Source organism: Mixophyes fleayi, chromosome 8 (genome assembly GCF_038048845.1).
Source record: "Mixophyes fleayi isolate aMixFle1 chromosome 8, aMixFle1.hap1, whole genome shotgun sequence".
In the NCBI taxonomy this organism is placed as follows: domain Eukaryota; kingdom Metazoa; phylum Chordata; class Amphibia; order Anura; family Limnodynastidae; genus Mixophyes; species Mixophyes fleayi.
The window spans coordinates 31,121,752-31,146,410 of record NC_134409.1 but is presented as its reverse complement, the minus strand read 5'-3'; the positions used below and the strand labels follow the sequence as shown (position 1 = coordinate 31,146,410).

At 41.5% G+C, this 24,659-nt stretch overlaps 1 protein-coding gene across 1 annotated transcript in view; it reads left to right on the top strand.

Moving 5' to 3' along the window:
- AXDND1 (axonemal dynein light chain domain containing 1) overlaps nucleotides 1-24,659 on the top strand; it is a 49,592-nt gene that overhangs the window by 17,479 nt on the left and 7,454 nt on the right. Inside the window, exons 9-20 of the mRNA XM_075182299.1 lie at nucleotides 6,735-6,875; nucleotides 7,449-7,553; nucleotides 7,998-8,118; nucleotides 8,940-9,041; nucleotides 11,208-11,374; nucleotides 11,963-12,041; nucleotides 13,242-13,476; nucleotides 15,320-15,533; nucleotides 17,549-17,642; nucleotides 18,693-18,904; nucleotides 21,826-21,904; nucleotides 22,359-22,469. Coding sequence (XP_075038400.1) covers nucleotides 6,735-6,875; nucleotides 7,449-7,553; nucleotides 7,998-8,118; nucleotides 8,940-9,041; nucleotides 11,208-11,374; nucleotides 11,963-12,041; nucleotides 13,242-13,476; nucleotides 15,320-15,533; nucleotides 17,549-17,642; nucleotides 18,693-18,904; nucleotides 21,826-21,904; nucleotides 22,359-22,469 — 1,660 coding nt within the window. The remainder of the gene's footprint in view (nucleotides 1-6,734; nucleotides 6,876-7,448; nucleotides 7,554-7,997; nucleotides 8,119-8,939; nucleotides 9,042-11,207; nucleotides 11,375-11,962; nucleotides 12,042-13,241; nucleotides 13,477-15,319; nucleotides 15,534-17,548; nucleotides 17,643-18,692; nucleotides 18,905-21,825; nucleotides 21,905-22,358; nucleotides 22,470-24,659) is intronic.

Here is a 24,659-nt window from a genome sequence, read left to right as displayed (position 1 = left end):
GGCATAGAGCATTGTGCCCTGATCGGTGAGAGGCCATTACAAGGAGGTACCAAGTCCCCTGATGAGGCGGAGGGGGGAACTTGGATCTCACCGGCCATAAAAGTGACAGACTTCTCCTGACAGGTCCGCGCTGCCTCAGGCATAGAGTGCTGTGCCCTGATCGGTGAGCGGCCATTACAGGGAGATACCAAGTCCTCCACTGAGGCGGAGGGGGAAAATTGGATCTCACCGGCCATAAAAGTGACAGACTTCTCCTGACAGGTCCACGCTGCCTCAGGCATAGAGCGTTGTGCCCTGATTGGTGAGAGGCCATTACAGGGAGATACCAAGTCCCCTGCTGAGGCGGAGGGGGGAACTTGGATCTCACCGGCCATAAAAGTGACAGACTTCTCCTGACAGGTCCGCGCTGCCTCAGGCATAGAGCATTGTGCCCTGATCGGTGAGAGGCCATTACAAGGAGGTACCAAGTCCCCTGATGAGGCGGAGGGGGGAACTTGGATCTCACCGGCCATAAAAGTGACAGACTTCTCCTGACAGGTCCGCGCTGCCTCAGGCATAGAGCATTGTGCCCTGATCGGTGAGAGGCCATTACAAGGAGGTACCAAGTCCCCTGATGAGGCGGAGGGGGGAACTTGGATCTCACCGGTCATAAAAGTGACAGACTTCTCCTGACAGGTCCGCGCTGCCTCAGGCATAGAGCGTTGTGCCCTGATTGGTGAGAGGCCATTACAGGGAGATACCAAGTCCCCTGCTGAGGCGGAGGGGGAAAATTGGATCTCACCGGCCATAAAAGTGACAGACTTCTCCTGACAGGTCCACGCTGCCTCAGGCATAGAGTGCTGTGCCCTGATCGGTGAGCGGCCATTACAGGGAGATACCAAGTCCTCCACTGAGGCGGAGGGGGAAAATTGGATCTCACCGGCCATAAAAGTGACAGACTTCTCCTGACAGGTCCACGCTGCCTCAGGCATAGAGCGTTGTGCCCTGATTGGTGAGAGGCCATTACAGGGAGATACCAAGTCCCCTGCTGAGGCGGAGGGGGGAACTTGGATCTCACCGGCCATAAAAGTGACAGACTTCTCCTGACAGGTCCGCGCTGCCTCAGGCATAGAGCATTGTGCTCTGATCGGTGAGAGGCCATTACAAGGAGGTACCAAGTCCCCTGATGAGGCGGAGGGGGGAACTTGGATCTCACCGGCCATAAAAGTGACAGACTTCTCCTGACAGGTCCGCGCTGCCTCAGGCATAGAGTGCTGTGCCCTGATCGGTGAGCGGCCATTACAGGGAGATACCAAGTCCTCCACTGAGGCGGAGGGGGGGGAACTTGGATCACATTGGCCATAAAAGTGACAGACTTCTCCTGACAGGTCCGCGCTGCCTCAGGCATAGAGCGTTGTGCCCTGATTGGTGAGAGGCCATTACAGGGAGATACCAAGTCCCCTGCTGAGGCGGAGGGGGGAACTTGGATCTCACCGGCCATAAAAGTGACAGACTTCTCCTGACAGGTCCGCGCTGCCTCAGGCATAGAGCATTGTGCCCTGATCGGTGAGAGGCCATTACAGGTAGATACCAAGTCTCCACTGAGGCAGAGGGGGGGGAACTTGGATCACATTGGCCATAAAAGTGACAGACTTCTCCTGACAGGTCCGCGCTGCCTCAGGCATAGAGCGTTGTGCCCTGATCGGTGAGCGGCCATTACAGGGAGATACCAAGTCCTCCACTGAGGCGGAGGGGGAAAATTGGATCTCACCGGCCATAAAAGTGACAGACTTCTCCTGACAGGTCCGCGCTGCCTCAGGCATAGAGCATTGTGCCCTGATCGGTGAGAGGCCATTACAAGGAGGTACCAAGTCCCCTGATGAGGCGGAGGGGGGAACTTGGATCTCACCGGTCATAAAAGTGACAGACTTCTCCTGACAGGTCCGCGCTGCCTCAGGCATAGAGCGTTGTGCCCTGATTGGTGAGAGGCCATTACAGGGAGATACCAAGTCCCCTGCTGAGGCGGAGGGGGGAACTTGGATCTCACCGGCCATAAAAGTGACAGACTTCTCCTGACAGGTCCGCGCTGCCTCAGGCATAGAGCATTGTGCCCTGATCGGTGAGAGGCCATTACAGGTAGATACCAAGTCTCCACTGAGGCGGAGGGGGGGGAACTTGGATCACATTGGCCATAAAAGTGACAGACTTCTCCTGACAGGTCCGCGCTGCCTCAGGCATAGAGCGTTGTGCCCTGATCGGTGAGCGGCCATTACAGGGAGATACCAAGTCCCCTGATGAGGCGGAGGGGGGAACTTGGATCTCACCGGCCATAAAAGTGACAGACTTCTCCTGACAGGTCCGCGCTGCCTCAGGCATAGAGCATTGTGCCCTGATCGGTGAGAGGCCATTACAAGGAGGTACCAAGTCCCCTGATGAGGCGGAGGGGGGAACTTGGATCTCACCGGTCATAAAAGTGACAGACTTCTCCTGACAGGTCCGCGCTGCCTCAGGCATAGAGCGTTGTGCCCTGATTGGTGAGAGGCCATTACAGGGAGATACCAAGTCCCCTGCTGAGGCGGAGGGGGAAAATTGGATCTCACCGGCCATAAAAGTGACAGACTTCTCCTGACAGGTCCACGCTGCCTCAGGCATAGAGTGCTGTGCCCTGATCGGTGAGCGGCCATTACAGGGAGATACCAAGTCCTCCACTGAGGCGGAGGGGGAAAATTGGATCTCACCGGCCATAAAAGTGACAGACTTCTCCTGACAGGTCCACGCTGCCTCATAGAGCGTTGTGCCCTGATTGGTGAGAGGCCATTACAGGGAGATACCAAGTCCCCTGCTGAGGCGGAGGGGGGAACTTGGATCTCACCGGCCATAAAAGTGACAGACTTCTCCTGACAGGTCCGCGCTGCCTCAGGCATAGAGCATTGTGCCCTGATCGGTGAGAGGCCATTACAAGGAGGTACCAAGTCCCCTGATGAGGCGGAGGGGGGAACTTGGATCTCACCGGCCATAAAAGTGACAGACTTCTCCTGACAGGTCCGCGCTGCCTCAGGCATAGAGTGCTGTGCCCTGATCGGTGAGCGGCCATTACAGGGAGATACCAAGTCCTCCACTGAGGCGGAGGGGGAAACTTGGATCTCACCGGCCATAAAAGTGACAGACTTCTCCTGACAGGTCCACGCTGCCTCAGGCATAGAGCGTTGTGCCCTGATTGGTGAGAGGCCATTACAGGGAGATACCAAGTCCCCTGCTGAGGCGGAGGGGGGAACTTGGATCTCACCGGCCATAAAAGTGACAGACTTCTCCTGACAGGTCCGCGCTGCCTCAGGCATAGAGCATAGTGCCCTGATCGGTGAGAGGCCATTACAGGTAGATACCAAGTCTCCACTGAGGCGGAGGGGGGGGAACTTGGATCACATTGGCCATAAAAGTGACAGACTTCTCCTGACAGGTCAGCGCTGCCTCAGGCATAGAGCGTTGTGCCCTGATCGGTGAGCGGCCATTACAGGGAGATACCAAGTCCTCCACTGAGGCGGAGGGGGAAAATTGGATCTCACCGGCCATAAAAGTGACAGACTTCTCCTGACAGGTCCGCGCTGCCTCAGGCATAGAGCATTGTGCCCTGATCGGTGAGAGGCCATTACAAGGAGGTACCAAGTCCCCTGATGAGGCGGAGGGGGGAACTTGGATCTCACCGGTCATAAAAGTGACAGACTTCTCCTGACAGGTCCGCGCTGCCTCAGGCATAGAGCGTTGTGCCCTGATTGGTGAGCGGCCATTACAGGGAGATACCAAGTCCTCCACTGAGGCGGAGGGGGAAAATTGGATCTCACCGGCCATAAAAGTGACAGACTTCTCCTGACAGGTCCACGCTGCCTCAGGCATAGAGCGTTGTGCCCTGATTGGTGAGAGGCCATTACAGGGAGATACCAAGTCCCCTGCTGAGGCGGAGGGGGGAACTTGGATCTCACCGGCCATAAAAGTGACAGACTTCTCCTGACAGGTCCGCGCTGCCTCAGGCATAGAGCATTGTGCCCTGATCGGTGAGAGGCCATTACAAGGAGGTACCAAGTCCCCTGATGAGGCGGAGGGGGGAACTTGGATCTCACCGGCCATAAAAGTGACAGACTTCTCCTGACAGGTCCGCGCTGCCTCAGGCATAGAGTGCTGTGCCCTGATCGGTGAGCGGCCATTACAGGGAGATACCAAGTCCTCCACTGAGGCGGAGGGGGAAACTTGGATCTCACCGGCCATAAAAGTGACAGACTTCTCCTGACAGGTCCACGCTGCCTCAGGCATAGAGCGTTGTGCCCTGATTGGTGAGAGGCCATTACAGGGAGATACCAAGTCCCCTGCTGAGGCGGAGGGGGGAACTTGGATCTCACCGGCCATAAAAGTGACAGACTTCTCCTGACAGGTCCGCGCTGCCTCAGGCATAGAGCATTGTGCCCTGATCGGTGAGAGGCCATTACAGGTAGATACCAAGTCCTCCACTGAGGCGGAGGGGGGAACTTGGATCACACTGGCCAGAAAAAATGAGAGAGCAATCAGTGCAGGGAGTGAGCGCAGAGAGGCTCTCCCCACAACACCTAAATGAGAGGTGCACAGTTTACTGCTCCCCTCACAGAAGACGGGGACATCAGCTATTAAATTAGAGCGAAAAACTAATATATATCCCGAGCGCTCTAAACCCAAAAAAGAATAGTCTCTTGTTGCAAACCCAGCTCCTTTTAAATAATAACACATAATTTTTACTTGACAGATACAAGTACTATTACACATATATAGTGGTTAACAACGGAGGAGGAGCATGTCCTGTTCATATAGGACTGCTCCCCCTTCACAAATTGGTATGTTCCATTGGAGCTAGTTCAGGAGAAATGACAGTTGGAGAAACTCCTGAGCAGTTTTACCTCAGACAGTGATAAAAACTCTGCCCTAGATCTGGTTCTGGAGGGATGAGGACCTTACATCAGTTTTAACATACATCTGTACAAATAGATATCTGTAGAATATTTACATACTTTTACTAATTTCTTCACATAGATAGTCTTACTGTTGAGATTCCATTATGAGGATTATTCTATGTATATTAACACAAATTGTGTTTGGGTATGCAACTCTGGGTTTGTGTGTATGTGTGTTTGTGTGTGTATGTGTGTGTATATATATATATATATATATATATATATATATATACACACCTAGCTATCTATATACCACTGTATACCAGAAAACTTTGAGATTATGTATATCTGTGTGTGTGTGTACATATATATATATATATATATATATATATATATATATGTACGTACAAGTTAACCCGTGCATGATACTCATGCATTCTAGTCAAATCAAGCTACTTAAGGTGTTAAAAAGGTTCTTGTCATGCATTTGGGCCTAGCCCAGGCCTCCTCAGGGGAAGAGCGTTACTTCCCGACGTAAGCGCCCTTTTTTAACGTGGTTTTGTCCACATGTCACCACCTCATCATTCTTCTCCATCACCTCATCCTTCATTTTCATCGCCACATCTATCCAGATGTCTATCCAGACACAGGGATCTCTCTCAGTGGTCCTGAGTATCACACTCCTCTCACTCTGTCACCCCCGGCAACCACCAACCACTCCCCACTGTCACCCCCGGCAACCACCAACCACTCCCAACTGTCGCTTCTCCTTCAAGAAATATATATATTTTTTATTTAAATCTTTATAAACACATTTAACAATTAACAAATTAAATTAACAAATTAAAAACATCTTTGTATACCAAATTTCAGCCCTTTCTGAATTTTTTTTTCCACACACACTAAGAATTTAGTAGGTCAGTGTATAACTCCGCCCAGCAGGTTGCGCTGCAGCTTGGTTTTATTTTTTCCACACACAGACAGACTAACACACGCCACTAGACATTTATATTATAGATATATATTGTAACAAAGGGAGGCATTTTTCTGACAAAAATCAAATAGTACAGTTTTCTCAATTAAATAAGATACCTATTTTTTATATAACCAACTTAATGTTAGATTTGCGACAGCATGAGAAAATTCATATAAAACTACATTTAAACTTACATTTTTACTGCAAAATCTACAATTGAAATAGCTATTTCAGGACAAAAGATTACAGTAAATGTCCCAGAATTCATTTTAGCAACTTTCAACTAATGGACGAGCCTTCAGCTCTTGAACAAATAAAACAATTTCTTACCATTTTCCTTATTTCACTCTCTTGTTGATATGCTATGGTTGGCCACAGCAGAAAGATTGATACATCCGTTTAGAGTCCCCATCTTGTTGAATTCATTTCCAGAATAAATCAATATTGTCCAGTCCAATTGTAGATTTTGCAATAAAAAGAGATTTACTTCATTTTTAGATCTTAAGTTACATAGTTACCATACAGCCTGCAGACCATGATTTCTTAGGTGCAAATATCAGAGTAATTCCATACATCAGTTCAGCTTTTTCATACCCTAGCTTTGCTGGGCTGCTATTTGCTTAATTAACTCATGATTAATACATGTGTGAAAATCTTTGTTTTCAATATGCTTGATGTTCATCATTTATCCTGTTATCTATTTTTTATCTGTTACCTGTATTTATTTATAAAGAAAATAATAGAATAATAGAAAACAAATCATGGTGTGATTCCCTTTTTTATATTTACTATACCTCTTTCTTCACGTCTGTTTTTGTAGATCTGTTGGTGTTGCCTGAATCCATTTCTGTTCTTTGTTTTTGCAGAGAACGTTATGTCATGTTACTGAATAAGATCCCACACCAGGTGCTCAGTCTGTACAATGATTTGCTGGCCCAGCGTGCACTGGACAAATGTCTCACAGAGGAGATCATTTACTTCAAGAACTCCATTGGGGAATTGACTGAGTGAGTTCTGAACTGAGTAGTCTTACATTAATAAGTTGCTGAAGCTGTACGAAGCCCAACAAGCTGAAAACGGTCACTACATGTTGCCTTACATCAGTATTATCTAAGAATTTACATGGAGAGGTCCAATAACTACTTAGATACTATTATAAACCTTACCATACAAAAGTTTGTTTATGACACTAGCAGGGAAAGTTGGAAAGTTTAATATGGCCCATTCCTGCACTACAAGACCAAATCGCAAACAATAGATTCACTTTCCAATTAGTGCTGGAGTCAGGTCACTTCCACGTCATACTGGTACTGTTATTGCAGCCTGATGACCACACCAGGTCAGTAGTATTCCTCTTCCAACTGCATTTACAAACATGCCCAGTAACGATGTGATCTATTAATGGGCAGACTAGATGGGCCAAATGGTTCTCATCTGCCGTCAAATTCTATGTTTCTTTATATTCATTTCTGCTTTCTTTGTACACATATGTATTAGCCTTGTTCACGGCGGTAGGCTGAATAAACTGATTTTTATTTTCTTGTCGACCTAGATTCATTTATTGTCTTTGTGCATTTCAGTGAGTTATATCAAGTGAGAGAACATGACCTGCGTATGAGCAAAGAAGCAAAACATACACAGTCTGAACTGGCTAAAGCCTTGAAAAATGCAAAAAAGAATGCCAAGTAAGACCACTATATCATGAATCTATTATTATATCAGTTTGGCCATTTATTGTGCACTCCAGCTACATGTAAGGGATATTCCTCTGTGCTTTGCTGGATTTAAAAATGTGTTTTGATATTTGATCAGCAGATATATATATATATATATATATATATATATATATATATATATATATATATATATATACCTTTTTGGGGTGGATTTATCAAACTTTCTAAAAAGGAAAAGTAAAGGTGTTGCCCATAGCAATCAAACAAATTCTAGTACATTCTAGAACATGATAGCTAGAATCTGGTTGGTTGCTATGGGCAACACCTCCACTTTTCCTTTTTAGGTTTGATAAATCCCTAATACCTTTTTGCGTTTTTTCCCACTATTGTTTCAACTACACACACTATATATAGTCATCTGTTTGGTGTTGTATAAACTGCTGGCTTGTTCAGTCTTTTAGAAGAATATCGTGAACTATACGAATTACAGAGGAGTCGCCTGGAGAAACAGTTAGTTCACCTCACTGAAGAAAGGGATCTCTGGAGTTCTGCCACATACAGGCTGGCGAGAAAGGTGACTACTGACTTCACAGATCCTGGTTTAATTGTAGGCAGTCCAAACACACGTTTGTGGACACCTTTGTTAACCTACTTTGCTTGTTGAACCCCGCTCAAAATTCACCTGCCTAAATACTTCTATTATTAAGCACTTATGCTGAGAGCCACATAGTATTAGCTGGAATTTATTATGTTAAGCTTAAATATGTTGACTTATCAACCGCTGATGTGTTCTGCACCTCATCCACCACATCAAAACAACAACCTCCAACAGTTCACATACTACTCTCCGTTATACGATCTAAGCTTGGATTTGTGAACAGGTTACCTAGGCCTGAGCCTAGGGTGGAAGAGGTGCAGGAGTGACACTTACTTTTCACAAAATTGTTTTGGTCTTACTTACTTTCCATGTTAATAATCAATTATTTACATAGGTTGAACAGTTTAAAAAATTGTAGCCATGGGCTCAGTATTGGCTGAGTTATTTCTATACAGGATATTTGCAAAGCACAAAACTGCAAAGTAGCTTTAGACCATCCAATATATGTTTACCTAGAATGGTTTACCTAGATTTCTGCCAGATTTCTGCCAGAGTGCATACATTTAAAGGATGCACAGGGTGACGGAAGTAGCTGGTGGAGTACTTTTTGCCAAGCATGGAGTAGACTGAGCATTGCTAAATGAAGTTTAATTTATGTAATGAATTTATTGTAATGGGTGGAAAAAGCACAATTTCAGGGGGGGCTTTGCTGTGCATGAAAGGACTTGAAGTTTGCACCAGCTCTAAGTTGGCTGGATTTTGCCGCTAATTAATAGTAATAATGTTCTTTTCTTTAGGTGATAGAAGAGAATCAACTACAACTGGCTCGCAGGCTATATATAAGTGAGAAGGCCTGGACGAAGGTTGTCAGGCATTTCATTGTGCTTCTTGCATCGAATGTAGGTTAAAGTACTATCTAAACACAATCACTTTGGGGTATATTTACTAAACTGCTTTTGAAAAAGTGGAGATGTTGCCAATAGCAACCAGTCAGATTCTAGCTGTCATTTTGTAGAATTCACTAAATAAATGATAACTAGAATCTGATTGGTTGCTATAGGCAACATCTCCACTTTTTCAAACCCACAGTTTAGTAAATATACCCTTTAGTCTTCACTTTGTATTTTGTCCTCTGTTTTTAAAATACATTTCATTATAGAATGGTTTCTGAATGAGTCACATGATACAAGTGAGTGGGGCTTGTTTGCAGAGTACATAGAAAAGGGGATAACAGGTGGTCCTGCTAATAATGAGGAAAATAACCCAAAAGCTTGTTTTACTGCTCAGTACTACCACTCAACTTAGTACATGTGACTAACCAAATTAGGGACACAGTCTACACTGTACTCAGGGCTGCCAAGAGGAATTCAGGGCCCCGGTACACTAACTTCATGAGGCTCCCCTAATAGTTGAATATGTAAAAATATTTTGCACCACCCCAAAATTGCTAGTGGGTGTGTTCACACAATTGGGGGCGTGGCTATGAATCATTGGGCGTGGCTACCAGATGAGAAGAGCTAGGCCACCCTCCTACAGAAAAAAAACTGCATTGTTGTGTACACCATTGAACAGTCACCAAAAATTGGGATTGACTCACTAAAATCACAACATTTTCACAAACTCTTCTGCTCTCTCCTACCTGTTCTTTTCACTTTCACCACCTGTGGCTGCAGGGTTGCGGCTTGTCTGGATCCTGGAATGTTGGGGGCCCTATTTGGAAAAAAAAAATGGGTACATTTAGAAAATTACAGCCAGACCCGGCGTTAAATCAATAGCACCCATGATTAATAATTAGGCCTTCCTCCAGCCCCAACATTAAAATAATAGTATTCACATTTAATAAATAAACCTATTTCCCTCCCTCCAAACAGCCCCAGCAATAAATTAATGTTATTTACATTTCAGAAATATACCTATTTTTCGCAACCATCACTGCCATTAAATAATTCATGGGCACATTTAATAAAGATACCTCATTCTCCCAAAACTCACCTCCACATTCAATAGACCCCAAACCACCCCATCTTAAATTAATAGTCCCCACTATTAAATTGCCCCACCAACACCCCTGCTCCCCCCTCTCCTACATAACACTTTGCCATGCTGTTCCCCTCGACTTCATCACACTGTGCCATCCTGCCCCCCTCTCTTTCATCACACTGTGCCATCCTGCCCCCCCCTCCTTCATCACACTGTGGCATCCTGCCCCCCCTCTCCATCACTGTGCCATCCTGCTTCCCCCCCCCTCCTTCATCACTCAGTACCTTTCTGCTGCCCCCCCCCTTTTTTCCTCATACTGCGCCGTTTTCTCCCCACACTTTTTCATCATACTATGCCTCTCTCCCCCCCCTTTTTTCGTCATACTTTGCCTCTCTCCCCCCCTTTTTCATCATACTGTCATACTGTGCCTCTCTCCCTCCCTTTTTCATCATACTGTGCCTCATTCCCCTCCTTTTTCATCATACTGTGTCTTGTTCCCCTCCTTTTTCATCATACTGTACCTCGCTCCCCCCCTTTTTCCTCATACTATGCCTCGCTCTCCCCCTTTTTCATCATACTGTGCCTTTCTCCCCCCGTTTTTCCGTACACTGTGGTTTTCTGCTTTCCTCTCTTTGCCTCTGTTCTTTTACTTACCTTTGTATTAGCTTCTCTCTTCTCTTCTCTTTTCTTTTCTTCTGTCTTCTCTCTTCTTGCTTCTTTCTTGGTCCTCTCTGCGCCACTCCACACTGAATGTTGGGCTTGACTTGATGACGTCACGCCCGACATTCAGTGTGAACAGAGCAGAGAGGAAGGAGTAGGGACGCCGGTGCCGCGATCACGTGACTATATGTAATTTTTTTTCATTTGTTAACTACCCTGCTCCGCCCACCAATGAAGGGGCGGAGCCCCCCCCGCAACAAAAAGAACAAATATCCAAAAAGAAAAAAAGTTTACATTTAAAAATACAAAAAAAAAATGTGGGCAGTGAGGGCCCGGGTAATTAGTACCCGCCCCTTCCCCCTCTCGGCGGCCCTGACTGTACTCTAACACCTCACTATATGTCACTCCTTATGATTTCTGCATAGGACACAAGAGATCTGTCTGAAATCCAGCAGACCACTGAGGGATGGAGAGAGCACTTGGCACGCTTTGATCTAGAGGTACAACGCAGCGAGGAGTCCAGCAGGGAGAAGATGCAGATCATCTGTACAGACCTGAAGAAGTGGCTGATGTATTTTCAAGAGAACGTTGTGTATGTTAAGTTTAATCATTTTACTTCTTGAAAATCCATATTATTTTGCTCTAATATAAAACTAGTATATATTATAATGTTTATTTTCTAGTAAACAACAGATAGAAAACAGGCATTTGCAGCAATCCCTTAATATTAGAAAATAGATTATGCAGACACATACAGTATGGTAAAGATGTACAGAATATATTAAAGTGAACCTTTCTCAATGGCTCTATGTCAGGCATCCTATATAATAAGTGTGTGTGTATATATATATATATATATATATATAATGTCATCCCACCTCATGTAAGTTCCCATAAGCAGCCATGTAGTTTTCTCCCCATTCAGTCTTTGTATTGGAATGTGTGGTGACTAGTGAAATCCCTGTTATGACATAGGTCTGATGTCTATTATTCTTGGTTCTAGTTTCCAGTATACAAGTTCAATAACTGGTGAAACTAAAACAATACTGACTTATCAGATTGGCATGTTAGGCACATTACTAGAGGGGATTATTATTAGAAATGGCTGTTAATCAAGTAATGATGTGATACACACAATGTAATTTGTTGACTTTTGTTCATACTCTTCCTCTTACTGTAGCAGTGTGGATTGGCACTACCAGGCAGTACCAGAGGAAGCGGCTGTAAGTCTACTACAAGATCTCCAAAACTGGAAAAATGTACGCAGGTTTGACAGCGAAACATACTTATATACAGATGTACAAATGCTTGTATGTAGGCAGGCAGTTATTGAAACAACTTAATCACCCACATACTGTCCTGTATGTCTATAGCTTGAACTATAAACAAGGCTCCCCAAAACCGCCACACTAGTGGGGAGATCCACGCATCATTTTCCAGCAGAAGCTCTCATGTGACATCGAGGATCCTCCCTAACTTCAACCTGTCATTGTGTCAGAGTCTGAGCTGCTATAAGAGCTGCATGGGAGAAGCACGATGTTATGTGTCCTCATATTTCACTTTTGTCAGGGCTGCTGAAGACATTGTAAGGGGTGCAGTTTTTTACAGCCCTATGTCCTTTATGAACGTGCAAAAAATGTGCCCCTGTATTTTACTTCTGTTTCTGCAGATATGCCTACTTGTGATAAGTAACTAAACAGTGAATGTGTAACTAAACAGTGAAACAGTAAAAATAATCCTAAACAGTTAGTTGTCTGATCATTACGTAACTGTAAATCCCATCTCAGAACAGACAAAGGAAGAGCTCCATGGACCCACTTTGTTTTATTAATAGAGTAACATGCCCACATTACTCTGCACATACTTTTGCTCCTCCCTAAAATCAGTCAGGACACGTAAAACCCTCTTACAGGCCTGTAGTTCTAGCTGGATATATACATAGTGGAAAAAGTAAAACTGTCCTATCAGTCTACTACTGGCAATGTAGGGCCAATTCTTTAATAGAAAAATTTAAATGATCACTTTTAAGATACTGCTTGTTCCAGCCTCATTTATGTGTTAAATAAATTAATAGCGTTGGGTGACATATGAACTTTCTTTATTATATATGTCACTTTTGTGTGTATGAATATTTTATTACATGGGTATTTGGGCACATATAATTGCACTTAGCTGCAGAAAAGGACCATCCCATTGAAATTATTGGACAATTCCCAATTACTGACAACTCCTGTGCGCCCATAAAACACAGCCCTTATGTAGGGGGAGGGAGCAATACCCGCTAACACCCGTCATATCGACGTCCATCTCCATCCACCTACTATAAAATGGGGCATATTTGCACATAGCAAAACAAATCATAACCTAGAGTCTAGGTCCTAGACTATTATGTTTTCAGCTTAATAACAAGAGGTTAAATACAACGTTCTCTTCACATTCTGCTTTATGTCTGCGTGTAGATGCTGAGTGAGGAACAGCAACAGTTTGAAGGCAGTAGGGTTGTGAATAGCCAGGAGTCTCTGCAAGCAGCAGCTGACATTCAGAAACAGTGGTCTCAGCTTGGGGAGATAGTTTTCAAGAGACATGAGAGCGTGGATGGGAGCCCAGCTCCAGAACACCAATTCATGGAAGATCTGAACAACACCACAAAGCAGCTATGTGAGCAGTACAGAAGAAGGGTGCAGGGGGACAATGGTGAGTGACTCTAGATTGTTTTGTTGGTATTTTTTACAATACATTTATTAATAAAACATTTATGGGGCAGCCACTCATTTTGGCTACATTTCAATTTCTATAAATGTTAAGTGAAAAGTACAGACAGAAATTATTCTGTGCAAAGCAGCATATTTCTATGCATATTTGAGAAAGGGTGTAAGATTATACAACAGCCCTTTTTTCGGACCATAAGACACAGTTTTACCCTAAACGGTGTCTTAGAAAATGCCTGTGCTATGAACACCTTCCCCCAGTATAATCGGTCTCCTCTTACCTCTCACCGTTTGTTTTGCTGCCTGCTTGCTTGCAAGCAGAGGGACCAGACATTGGGAGGCATGGGTAGTGTGTCATAGTAAGGATGTGGTTATAGCACTTTAGCAATATATACGTGAGAATAGGAGCCTTTTATACGTTTTGACATGGGTTTTCTCAAGGTGCTCTGCTTTCATCCAACAGTCCAAAAACGTATCCATCAATTAATTGGCTTCTCACTACATTGGTCCTAGTGTGTGTTAGAGAATTAGCTTGTAAGGTCCTCAGGGGCAGGTGTAATACGTTGGTGCTATATAAATAAAGGGTAATATTGAAGCTCCCTCTTTTCCTGGTGAATGATATTGGTGTATTTCTCCATTACCTCTACCGCTGTAGTACCCTGGCTCAGCTACCTGGTTCTCTCTCACCTCCAGCACCTGTGAGTGAACAGCAGACAGGAGTCCCTGCACATGCAGGTTTAATTATAGCAGATTACATGTACTGCAGATGTAGCAGGTCTAGCTGTGTGCAGTTACCACCATGTATATCTTTATTTACATCTTTCAACTCCAGCACAGTTCACTTAGTTACATAGACAGTAGTTTGTTTTGGCATAAGAGCTGACACTCTTGCATACTGGGGCTGTCACTCTGTCACTTCTCTGCCTCTACACTGTTGCATACACACCAAGCTACTCATAGTCTTTCTCTCTCCTTTTGTTCTGGGGCCTTCGTCTTGGAACTCGGACACATTCAGGTATCCGCAACATTTACTCAAATAGCAAACACTACAGACCAAACTCAGATCTATGCAACAGGCGGGTTCACTAGATACCATTTGATCATGTGAGAGACGAAGGCATAGTTTAGACTTCACTGGCATCACTATCAGACTTAACCCAAAAAAGGGACTGAAACTTACTCACTTACTGTTCAGGTGGGGCTATAATAATAATAATAATAATTAATTATTGGGTGTAAGTCTATATTGATATCATGAAGGCAGCTAGAAGCAATGTCTACACCTCCAGTAAACAGAGGTTGAGAAGAACAAACTTAGCTACTTCTATATGTAAACTGTCATTCCACCAAAAGCCTTGAATTAATAATCCTGATAACACCCAGTAGTGATCCTGTTCATATTGTGCTTAAGCAGAAGGATATGTTCCGCTCCACAAAACTCAGAAACAAACTCCAGAAACCACTATGCAAAGGCATTAGGTGGATGCACAGTGGGGTGGTTGATGACTCTATATCCTCATAAATAAATAATATACAGTATATTATGTGTTATTGTGGAATGCATTTATTACCTTGATTCTCTTGTTTACATGAACTGAAATTGTTTCTAATAATTTTATTAATGATAATAAAGATTTGATTTCACAATACAAAATCCTATTTCACTGTTGCATAGGACAGGTGTTCTGTTTAAAACCTTAGGGAACCTAAGTAAAGATGTTACTTCAGCAGCAAAGCATTGCCTTTTAGAATAGTATAAATAAATGGTATATATTTGACTGTGTCTTTTAGCAGAAAACACTGAGGTCTTTCTCCTCTCACATAAACAGGAGTCGCCCGAGGCCTCACATCATTTTCAAACAGTTTAGAGAGCTGGTCCTTGCCACTGCATGCACACAAATATGTACCCAAGGATATAACAGAATCTGATTGGACAAACCTGTATCACCTTCTTCCCGAGTGGATTGCCCAAGCTGAAAGAATATTGGAACTAATTGGGAGTCCTGAATCAGCAGAGTACCCCAGCTTGGATTCTATAAAAAAGTATGAACAATATATTAAAGATTCAACTTCTGAAGAAATCAGTTTAGTAGAGCCAGGCAAGCGGTTGATGCTAACATATTGGCATATTTTCTTTGTCTGGTGCGGTACAAAAACACAAAGATAAAATGACAACTCTGCGAGCCATAAGGGCAGACTTGGAGGTATATTTTTTCATAGAGCCAGAGAGCTTTTGCACAGTAGATCAGCATTGGAGTTTTACAGACATAGAGGAGATAAAGTGGGTGGGTACAGTACAAACTGCAGCCAATCCCAGTGTTGGAATGTTGACAGCAGGACAGGGGATTTCAGTTTAGTCAACTAATGCATGTAGGTAGGTTTGAAGTGTGTAAGGCTAGGCCATACTGTACCCAGTCTGAGACTATAACCATGGACAACAGAACAGCGTAGTAATGTGATACTCCTGTAAAACTGGTGCAGAAATATTGGCACATATAGTGCTTGCAGTGAGCTGTGCACACTGTGCGTTTTGACTGTGTCCCGACCACACTGTCTGTATTCATAGCATAAAGAAGATGAAGTACACATTAAGGATCACGATGTCTGCTCCTCTATGCATGTGTAATCCGCACTGCATGCACAGCGCATTTAAGTGTTGGTATCTAAACTGGCCGTATGAGAAACAAAGTCCATACATTCTGCTCGTCCAGTGTGGTTTTTAAAGGTGCGCACACACTTGGCAACTGATGCAGGGGGGACATAGCCCAATTTGCTTAGTGTATCTTGCATGAAATTTCTATGCGCATGCTCAGGAAGTGGGTGCAGGCATATGCACCTATACATACTTGGATGATTCTGGCACTTATGCCCGGCTGCACCTGGAGAGGTGGAATAGAGGAGAGGAGAGGCGTTCTGACATTGGCAGAGTACAGCTAGGGCATGTTCATGGAAATGCCAGCTGATACAGACTTGAACAGTCGCAGATACGTGTCTTACAGCTGTATTATTTGCACTAGCCCATTCTGATGATGATGATGACGATCGCCAGCGCTAGCTAACTGCTTCTCATTGGTTAATTTTGTTTTCACCTATGAAACTGCTGGGTACTTTCTTCATTGATTGTGCGTATATTATAGGATTTTGTGTGTATTTAAAAAAAAATGTCTTACTTTAATTTGTATGCAAGAAGGAAAGTTATATATGTTGTGTTATATGAAGCCTAATAGCGAAAATATTTTTCCCTATGAAAGCAAATAGTTTTAATGTAGGCCTGTATGCAACCCAACATACAGGTTGAAATTCCTTTTTTTTTTTTTCGTGCATACTTTTGGGACGTAAATGAAGTCCAACTTGCATTCAACTCTGCATCAGCCCCTTGGTAGCTACTTTGTCCAAACTCTTTTGTTTAATCATAATTTAAGAATAAAATTTGCGGTTTGGGATATTTGGTTTAAGGGTGAACTTTAATTGTGCTTTAAATATATTTTGTAAATTAGCTCATGAATAATACACAGGTAGGACACGCAAAATACTGTAAACCCGTCCTGCACGGTGGAAATCCCTGGCCATATTTATGTACACACACAGGGGCATAGGCATATTCAATTGTTGGCGTTACAGCCAAAATTAACGCGCCCCGCACTCTATTACCGTCATTACGGTAATAGTGCGCGGAAATACCGGTATTACGGTACTTTTTCTCGCTGGATTTCAGCTCGCGGCTCAGGGAGCTGCGAGCTGAAATCTGGTTTACTATTACCGTAATACCGGTAATAGTTTTTCCGAGGCGGAAACCGCGTACAATTGAATATGCCCCACAAAGCACAACCAGAAGCAAGTGTGAAACTCCTATTACTGTGTGTATGTGTGTATGTGTGTGTGTGTGTGTGTGTGTGTGTGTGTGTATGTATGTGTGTATATATATATATATATATATATATATATATATATATATATATATATATATATAAATTTTTATTTTATGTTTTACAGAAACCATATAGAATAAGTGGGTAATTGTGTGCTTGTAATAACTACAGTAATCCCTATCTCATTAGAGTGGAACTAGAAGAGGTCTTTAAGATGCTGCAGCACTGGGTTCTGACCTCCACAAGCGGAACAGAGAGGGAGGATGAGCAGCTCACCCAGGAGGTTTGTAAGATTTGTTGTAAGAGTATATGTATGGAAATGTACAGAACAATTGTACTGGTCAGACACAAAGACACAGTTGTATTATATGTTTTATATAACACCAGGCAAACAGATGGAATATTCACGTATATTCAAATATTCCATCCATATTTAGGACCCCATCAGCTCCTATTCATCTATTGAAGGCCAGGAACAGCTGAATGTCTTGTTGTGTACATGTCTATGATGAGCTGGGGATGTGGGAAAACTTATATAAACGTAACTTCACAATATTTGTTTATGTCCTTAACTAATTAGTATACTTCATCATTTTTTTTTTAAACTCAATACATTTTTATTAAGAAATTTGTTAATTAAGATACAAAACATTTCCATATAAAACAATTTAATAGTTATAAGGAAAATAAAAATAATATTGAAGAAAATAACCAGAAAAAGTAATTTAAAGAACATGGGGGGAGAACAACCTCAAACTGGGGAAGGGGGAAAGTGGGAGCAAGACAGTAATCATGCTAACAAAGCGTACACATATATACTGAATCATTTAAAGGGAGACAAATAAATTAGACAACTTAATCTCAAAGTTGACAAATGATCTGATATAAAAAGGTTCAGCCAATTAGCGACAGCTCATTTCTGAATGCTGTCGCTGTTGCCAGAGAAGAATGCTGCAGGTGGTCTTTCTGCCTCAACCCCTTCCCCTAGTTCTTTTCCCTGATAGCAAACCACTTCTCTAATTTACTGCATATAAATGATCACCAAGCAAAGCCTTATGTTAAGTGTTTTGTTTTGTTTTTAAAAAAAAAACAGCCTTCTAAATAATATTATTTTAGTTTTGTTGCTATTTGTAACAGACATGCTCCTCCTTTTAGGTATCATATTAATTTAAAAAAAATAGTCACATTTCTTAGACATACATAAGCTTTGTTATAGCTATTACTTTACGACAGAAATACCTTTAACTCAGCATAATACAATACATCCTAGCAGAACGAGCATTCAATGTATTCCATTTAAAATGTTCTGAATGCCTCTCTTTCATTTCCCCAGATAACAAACCTCCATACAGCGATGGTCCAATACATGGTGGATATTCTGATACTCTTATCACCGGACTACTCTTCTGATCCCGCAGATAACAAGGTTGTTGCTGGGTTTGGTAAGGAAGTGCTTGCTACTACTACTGTTCCTGTGCAGAAAATGCAAGAGGAAGCCCTCTCCTTATCCGAAAAAGTTGATCGTTTCTCCTCTTACATTGTTAGGTGAGTTTTTTATTATTTTTAAGATTATATATATATATATATATATATATATATATATATATATATATATATATACACACACACACACATAGGGAAGGAAGATGTACACATGTCAATTGATTTTCTTGTTCTGTTTATAATTGTTTGTTTATATACATGTTGTCTGTGGCTTTACACAGAGGAAGCAAACTATTCTTGAATAGTTAAGTAAGTAATACCTGTCACAATATTGGTCTATGTCATTAAGTAATTACTACACTGATTATTTTAAAGGAAAAAAAAATACATTAAAGCACAAAGATGACAAGTGGATCCAATAGAGGGAAAAAAAGTGCAAATCAACTTTTGCTCATTCATTTATTTCTATTTCCATAATAGGGGGCACACATTAATTAGGATCCTTGGTGGAAAGTATGGTTAGAAGGCTGGAGGAGATTTTACACTATTAATGGGTGGGAGAACGGTGACAGTAGATGCAATTTGGAATATACGTAGACAGAACAGGGCTAAGTCAAGGGGAATGGGGAAGGAGCAAGGCAGAGCCATGAGAAGGGGTAATAAAGAGGTGCGAAAAATTACAAGTGGTAGTAAAATTAACAAATGAATTTTAACAAATGATGTCTTGGCCCTGGCCATCTATATTAAACTCATCTGCAAACTGTACAGAGCGCTTCTTTCTGTAAAGGGCACAGTACGCAGCATGTTGGACACTCGTGATGGGAAATCTAGTTCATTTCGGAGATTAGTTCATTCTGATCTAGTTCACTCAAAAAATTACTTCAAAAGATTAGTTCATTTAGCTCATTTAGTTCAGTTAGTTCATTTAGTTCATTTAGTTCAGTTAGCTCATTTAGCTCATTTAGCTCATTTAGTTCATTTAGTTCAGTTAGTTCATGATCTAAATGAGCCAAAAGAGCCAAATGATTCAAATGAGCTGAAAGAGCCAAATGAACTATTGAACTACTGAGCGAGGAGAACAACTTATGACAATAAAGTTCAGTGATCAGCTCAATAGAGTGCCACACAATGTCTGAGCACAGCAGTGCCACCTGTGGTAGTTTAGAGGTACTGACTCATGAGTATTACATGAGAGAGCTGAATAGCAGTGCTGCTGTAGTAGCACTTACAAACCAAGTAGCATATTTAGCACAGATAGGAAGTGTAAGGAGAGGGGAGTTCAGGACCCAGTACCAAAGCCAGAATTAAGACTAATAGGACAGTGATTTTATTACAAAAAGATGAGTAGCGCGAACATTTAGTTTGGCATAAAGAATCTGGTTTAGTTATATGATTTAGCTCACTAATGCATTATTACATATCATCTATTAACATATAGTATTCAGTCCTGTTAAATGACTCTTGTATGGCCAGGGCTTGGGAACGTTCTATCGCAAAGGTGTAACTGCTTCAGCATCGTTGTTTAAGTGACATATTCAAAAGATTAAGAATCCTTTGGTAGAATTCAAATGTTTAAAATTGCATGTCCTGTTTCCTGTCCCAGAATAGTAATATGTTTTGGCATCACTACCTGTTGTATGTTGTATTGATCATGTACGAGGTGCAGCAGAAGCAGAAATGTATGCTGTTTGTGGACTCAACCTCCCATGCCAGTGCACTCACTTGTATGCCTTCAACACAAATTCATTTACCCCATGGTTGCTGCAAGTCTACTATTGTGTATGCCCCTGTGTGGGTTTAAAATTCCACGTTTTCATTCACTAGAGTAAAGTCACGTCTAAGCGTTCTCACTGCCGTATCTGTGCAGGGTGCAGATAACATTTGAGACTACAACACAGATCTCTGACAGGGTATTCTCAAGGTTTATTATGGCATCTGCTATTAAGAAGTTAACAAAGATTTTTGCATCTGGATTTTTTCAGACCTCACATTTATTTCACTGATGTAACTTGCATGCCACACAATGACATAAGGATCTATTTATTAACCAGTGTTAGGCCAAAACTCTGGAGGAGGGCAGTGTTAGTGTTCAGATCAGTGGGATTCTACTCCTGGCTACATGATCAGTAAAACACCGTGTTCTGTTATAGTTAGGGTTTAGATCCATCTTCACCAAAGTTTTTAAAAAAGTTAATAAAAACAAGTCTAATAAATACATTATTAAAAATAAACAAAAGTGTAAAAATGATTACAATAAAAAAATTCAATATCCCCCAAAAGTCACTTTCCAGCAACAAAAGACTGTTCTGCATGACTCTGACGCATTTTCTGAGTGTCATGCACTTACAAGTAATTGGGAATGTAACAGAGACTGAACATTGCCCCATCCTCCCATCATTATTGTTATCTATTATTTATAAGGTGCCACAAAAGGTCCACAATGTTTTACATTACATTTCTAGTAGTATACAATAAGCAGACAGCAACAATCCATAATACATTACATAATACCTAAAAACCAAAATAACACAAAGGCCAGACATCTACCATATAATAAATTCTACTTAGATAACTTGATCTGCACTGCCAAGTTAATTTCAAGACAGTGAGTGAGAGTGATGGAAAGTCCAATGTGAAGTTGGCCTCAGCTCAAGAAAACAGGTCTAGGGAAGCAGGCCTAGTGGTACAGAGGGTGTAAGGATCACACTATTACACTCTATACCAACTTGGTGGATTTAGTTAATAATACATGCTCTGTGCATATAGCACAGATTAATTAAATAAGCCCTACTGGAAACTATACCTACTCAACTTTACATGAACACAGGAGTATAATTCAGTTCAATAACATTTTAAATGCACAGTTGAAACTCCCACTGCAGATGGGTAGAAGCAGCTGATAAACAGTGCTCTGTAAATTGACTAGCAGATGACCCTATAAGTTACTATAATTCCGTAACCTTGGGTTGAGTGTTCACACACTGATTGGAAGATTTAGACTAAAGCTGAGTCTCACATGACAGGTGCTGCCAGGACCTGCTGGAGAACAGTCCTCTGGATGAAGATGCTGGTTATGAGTCGAGACAACTACAGACAATAAAGGTGTGGGCTGCCTGGCCATGTTATTCTTTACTGCCTAATTACCAATGAATAATAATAAAGCATAATAAAATAAGTTTCTTTTATGAGGTTACACACTCCATCACAGAATACATTCAAAAGGAGTCATGTTACACACGTGGGTCAGACCATTTCTCAAAGGAGATGTATTGTAAAATGAATAATACTCACTGCAAGCCTATTTTTAGTTAAATTGATTACAAATATAACTTTATTGGACATGACAAGTAAAAACAATATTATTGCATTTAAAATATATTTATAAAATAGCATTCTGATACAGTGGTCATGTGACTGGTACATCATTAGTACTATTAGACTAAAAATAAAGTCACATTTTTAAAACTGAAATTGGCATTGGAAACCAGGAACCTCAAAACCAATAATGTTTTTTTTTATTAACAGTTTGTTTTAAAACTTCTTCTTGTTTCTCTAGAGTTCATGTAATGAATGGATTGAAACATGCAAATTACTTCTCTCAAAAGTTACAAATTATGCTGTCCCCTCTGAGATCAGACCACAAGATCCAAACCTCAGTGGGAACAAGGTAGTTATGAAGTATTTTATTATTATATGTTATGAAGCATTTTATTATTATATGTTATAGCTTGTATAAGTTATTTTCTTTCCATCTCTTTAAATAATAAATGAGATGAGCAGGTTTCCAAAATATAATATTTCTATAATTTATTAAAAAAGGTATTATACATAGCTACAGCCATACTGGATGAACCAGACATACGCCCAGGGTCTCAAATGCCAATTGACACCCTATATTTGATTAACTTATTCTTTTATAGAATATGAAACTCCTTTTTACTTCAAAACACACCTTCCCAGCTTACATCACTGCTGGCACTCTATCATTAAAATAACATATTCTATTGGACGGTCATTTATATGGACATATCCGGCGATATAGCTACATACAATCATATGACCATGATCTAATCTGTTTTGTTCATGTATTGTGCAGTAATGGAAAATTACTAACGTGTCTCTTGTTATGCAATATGTGTTTTTCTCCGTTCTCTTAAAAGCACAGAAACAAGCTTATTGGTTCATTCTATTGAACTAATTGGTAATATAGGGTTCTTGTTAATTATTACTTCGACAAGCAGAATCTTTACAGAAGCAAGGCAAGATGTATAGAAGTAACCAAAGATCAGATCAATTGTTCAGTTAACCAAGATGAGAATCCATAAATCACAATATCTTCCCTACCTTCCTCTCCCCTATCCACTAGGCTGACCAGAATTACATTACCTTGCTGGTGGTTCCCATGTCACGTGTTATAGAAGACATTTGTATATTTTTTTTTTTGCATCAATATTTTTATTACATTTTTCCAAAGGTATATAGGGTACAGAAAAAAAAGAGGAGGGGAAAGGAATTACAGACATAGGGAAAAACACATAGGGAGTCCCCGCGCAGGGGGAGAAGGATCACTAAATTAAGATATAGATAAGGCACACAGTATTAACAGTATACATTTTAAAATAGAAAAATGTAGCAAGGCATTTCAGCCTACATTTTGGCATTCTGGAGGCATTTCCACCATAAATGGACTAACAGGGGATGCGGGCTGATCAACTGGCAGGGGGGTTCTATAAGAGCCGCTGGAGAGTGAGCTGTTGGGAAACCAGAAATATCCTGAGGAGAACTAGGGCCGTCCGTAATGTACACGTGCCACCTAAACCACTTCATGATGGGAGCTGATGCAGATGAGGCGTAGGGCGTAAGACATTTGTATTTTACTTCTACTATGGTTGTCCTCTAACGTAACTAAGATTGTAGTAGCTACCTTTTATAGTCATGTGATATGCAGGTTGTTGGTGTATGCTGCTAATATCTTTATTTCACATGTATTATTATTCCTAAACTTGCCAAAGATATTGTGGATAACCTTGATCTTCAAACAAATTTATTTAAAGTTTAGCCTGTTGAGAAAAGATTTCTTCTGACGTACAGTTTATCCTCAGTCTTAAGAGTTGTCCCTTTAGAATGTTCTTTTTCCAGGCCTCTAAGTGGCAACTTTTATAATTTAGAAAATGATTGCTGACTATCTCCTTTTAAAATGTTTGGGTAACAATGCTACTCCTATTTATTGATAGGCCAATATCCAGATAATCAATATAACTTCTGTTAGAATAATCAATATATCTCCCTTAGAGCACTAGGTTCACCCAGAATGGGCTGTACCAGATATATTCCTGTTCAAACTGACCCAGGTATAGATTTGCAAAACTCGGGGTGAATTTAGTGCCCATAGCGGTTCCGTAAAAATAACTGAGTTTCAAAAATAATTGTGACATAAAATGAATTTAATGGCATCCAAAATGAACCCATGTCATGTCTCTTTAAGGTCCTTATCTCTCTCCAAAAGCATTTAATCGCATTAATACTTCCCTCATTGGGTATATTTGTATATAGGGACTCCACATCACATATTAAGAAAGATAATCCTCCTCACATCATACTGGAGATAGAAGATTGAGAAAATGTGTAGCATCCTTAATATAGTACTGCAGAGACATGATGTAGGGGTTTATGTATTAAATTAATTAAATTAATCATGAGAGTAAGTGGACAGTTTTGTGTATTTGAAGACTTTTTGTGCCTAGAAATTTGCTTTCCTCAAACATGCAACTGTGGTGCAAAATAGTCCGAGACCCGTACCAGAAATTGCAAATCTTTTTGCAGGGAGAAGAAAGTTCAGCTTCCGCTAAGCAGGAAA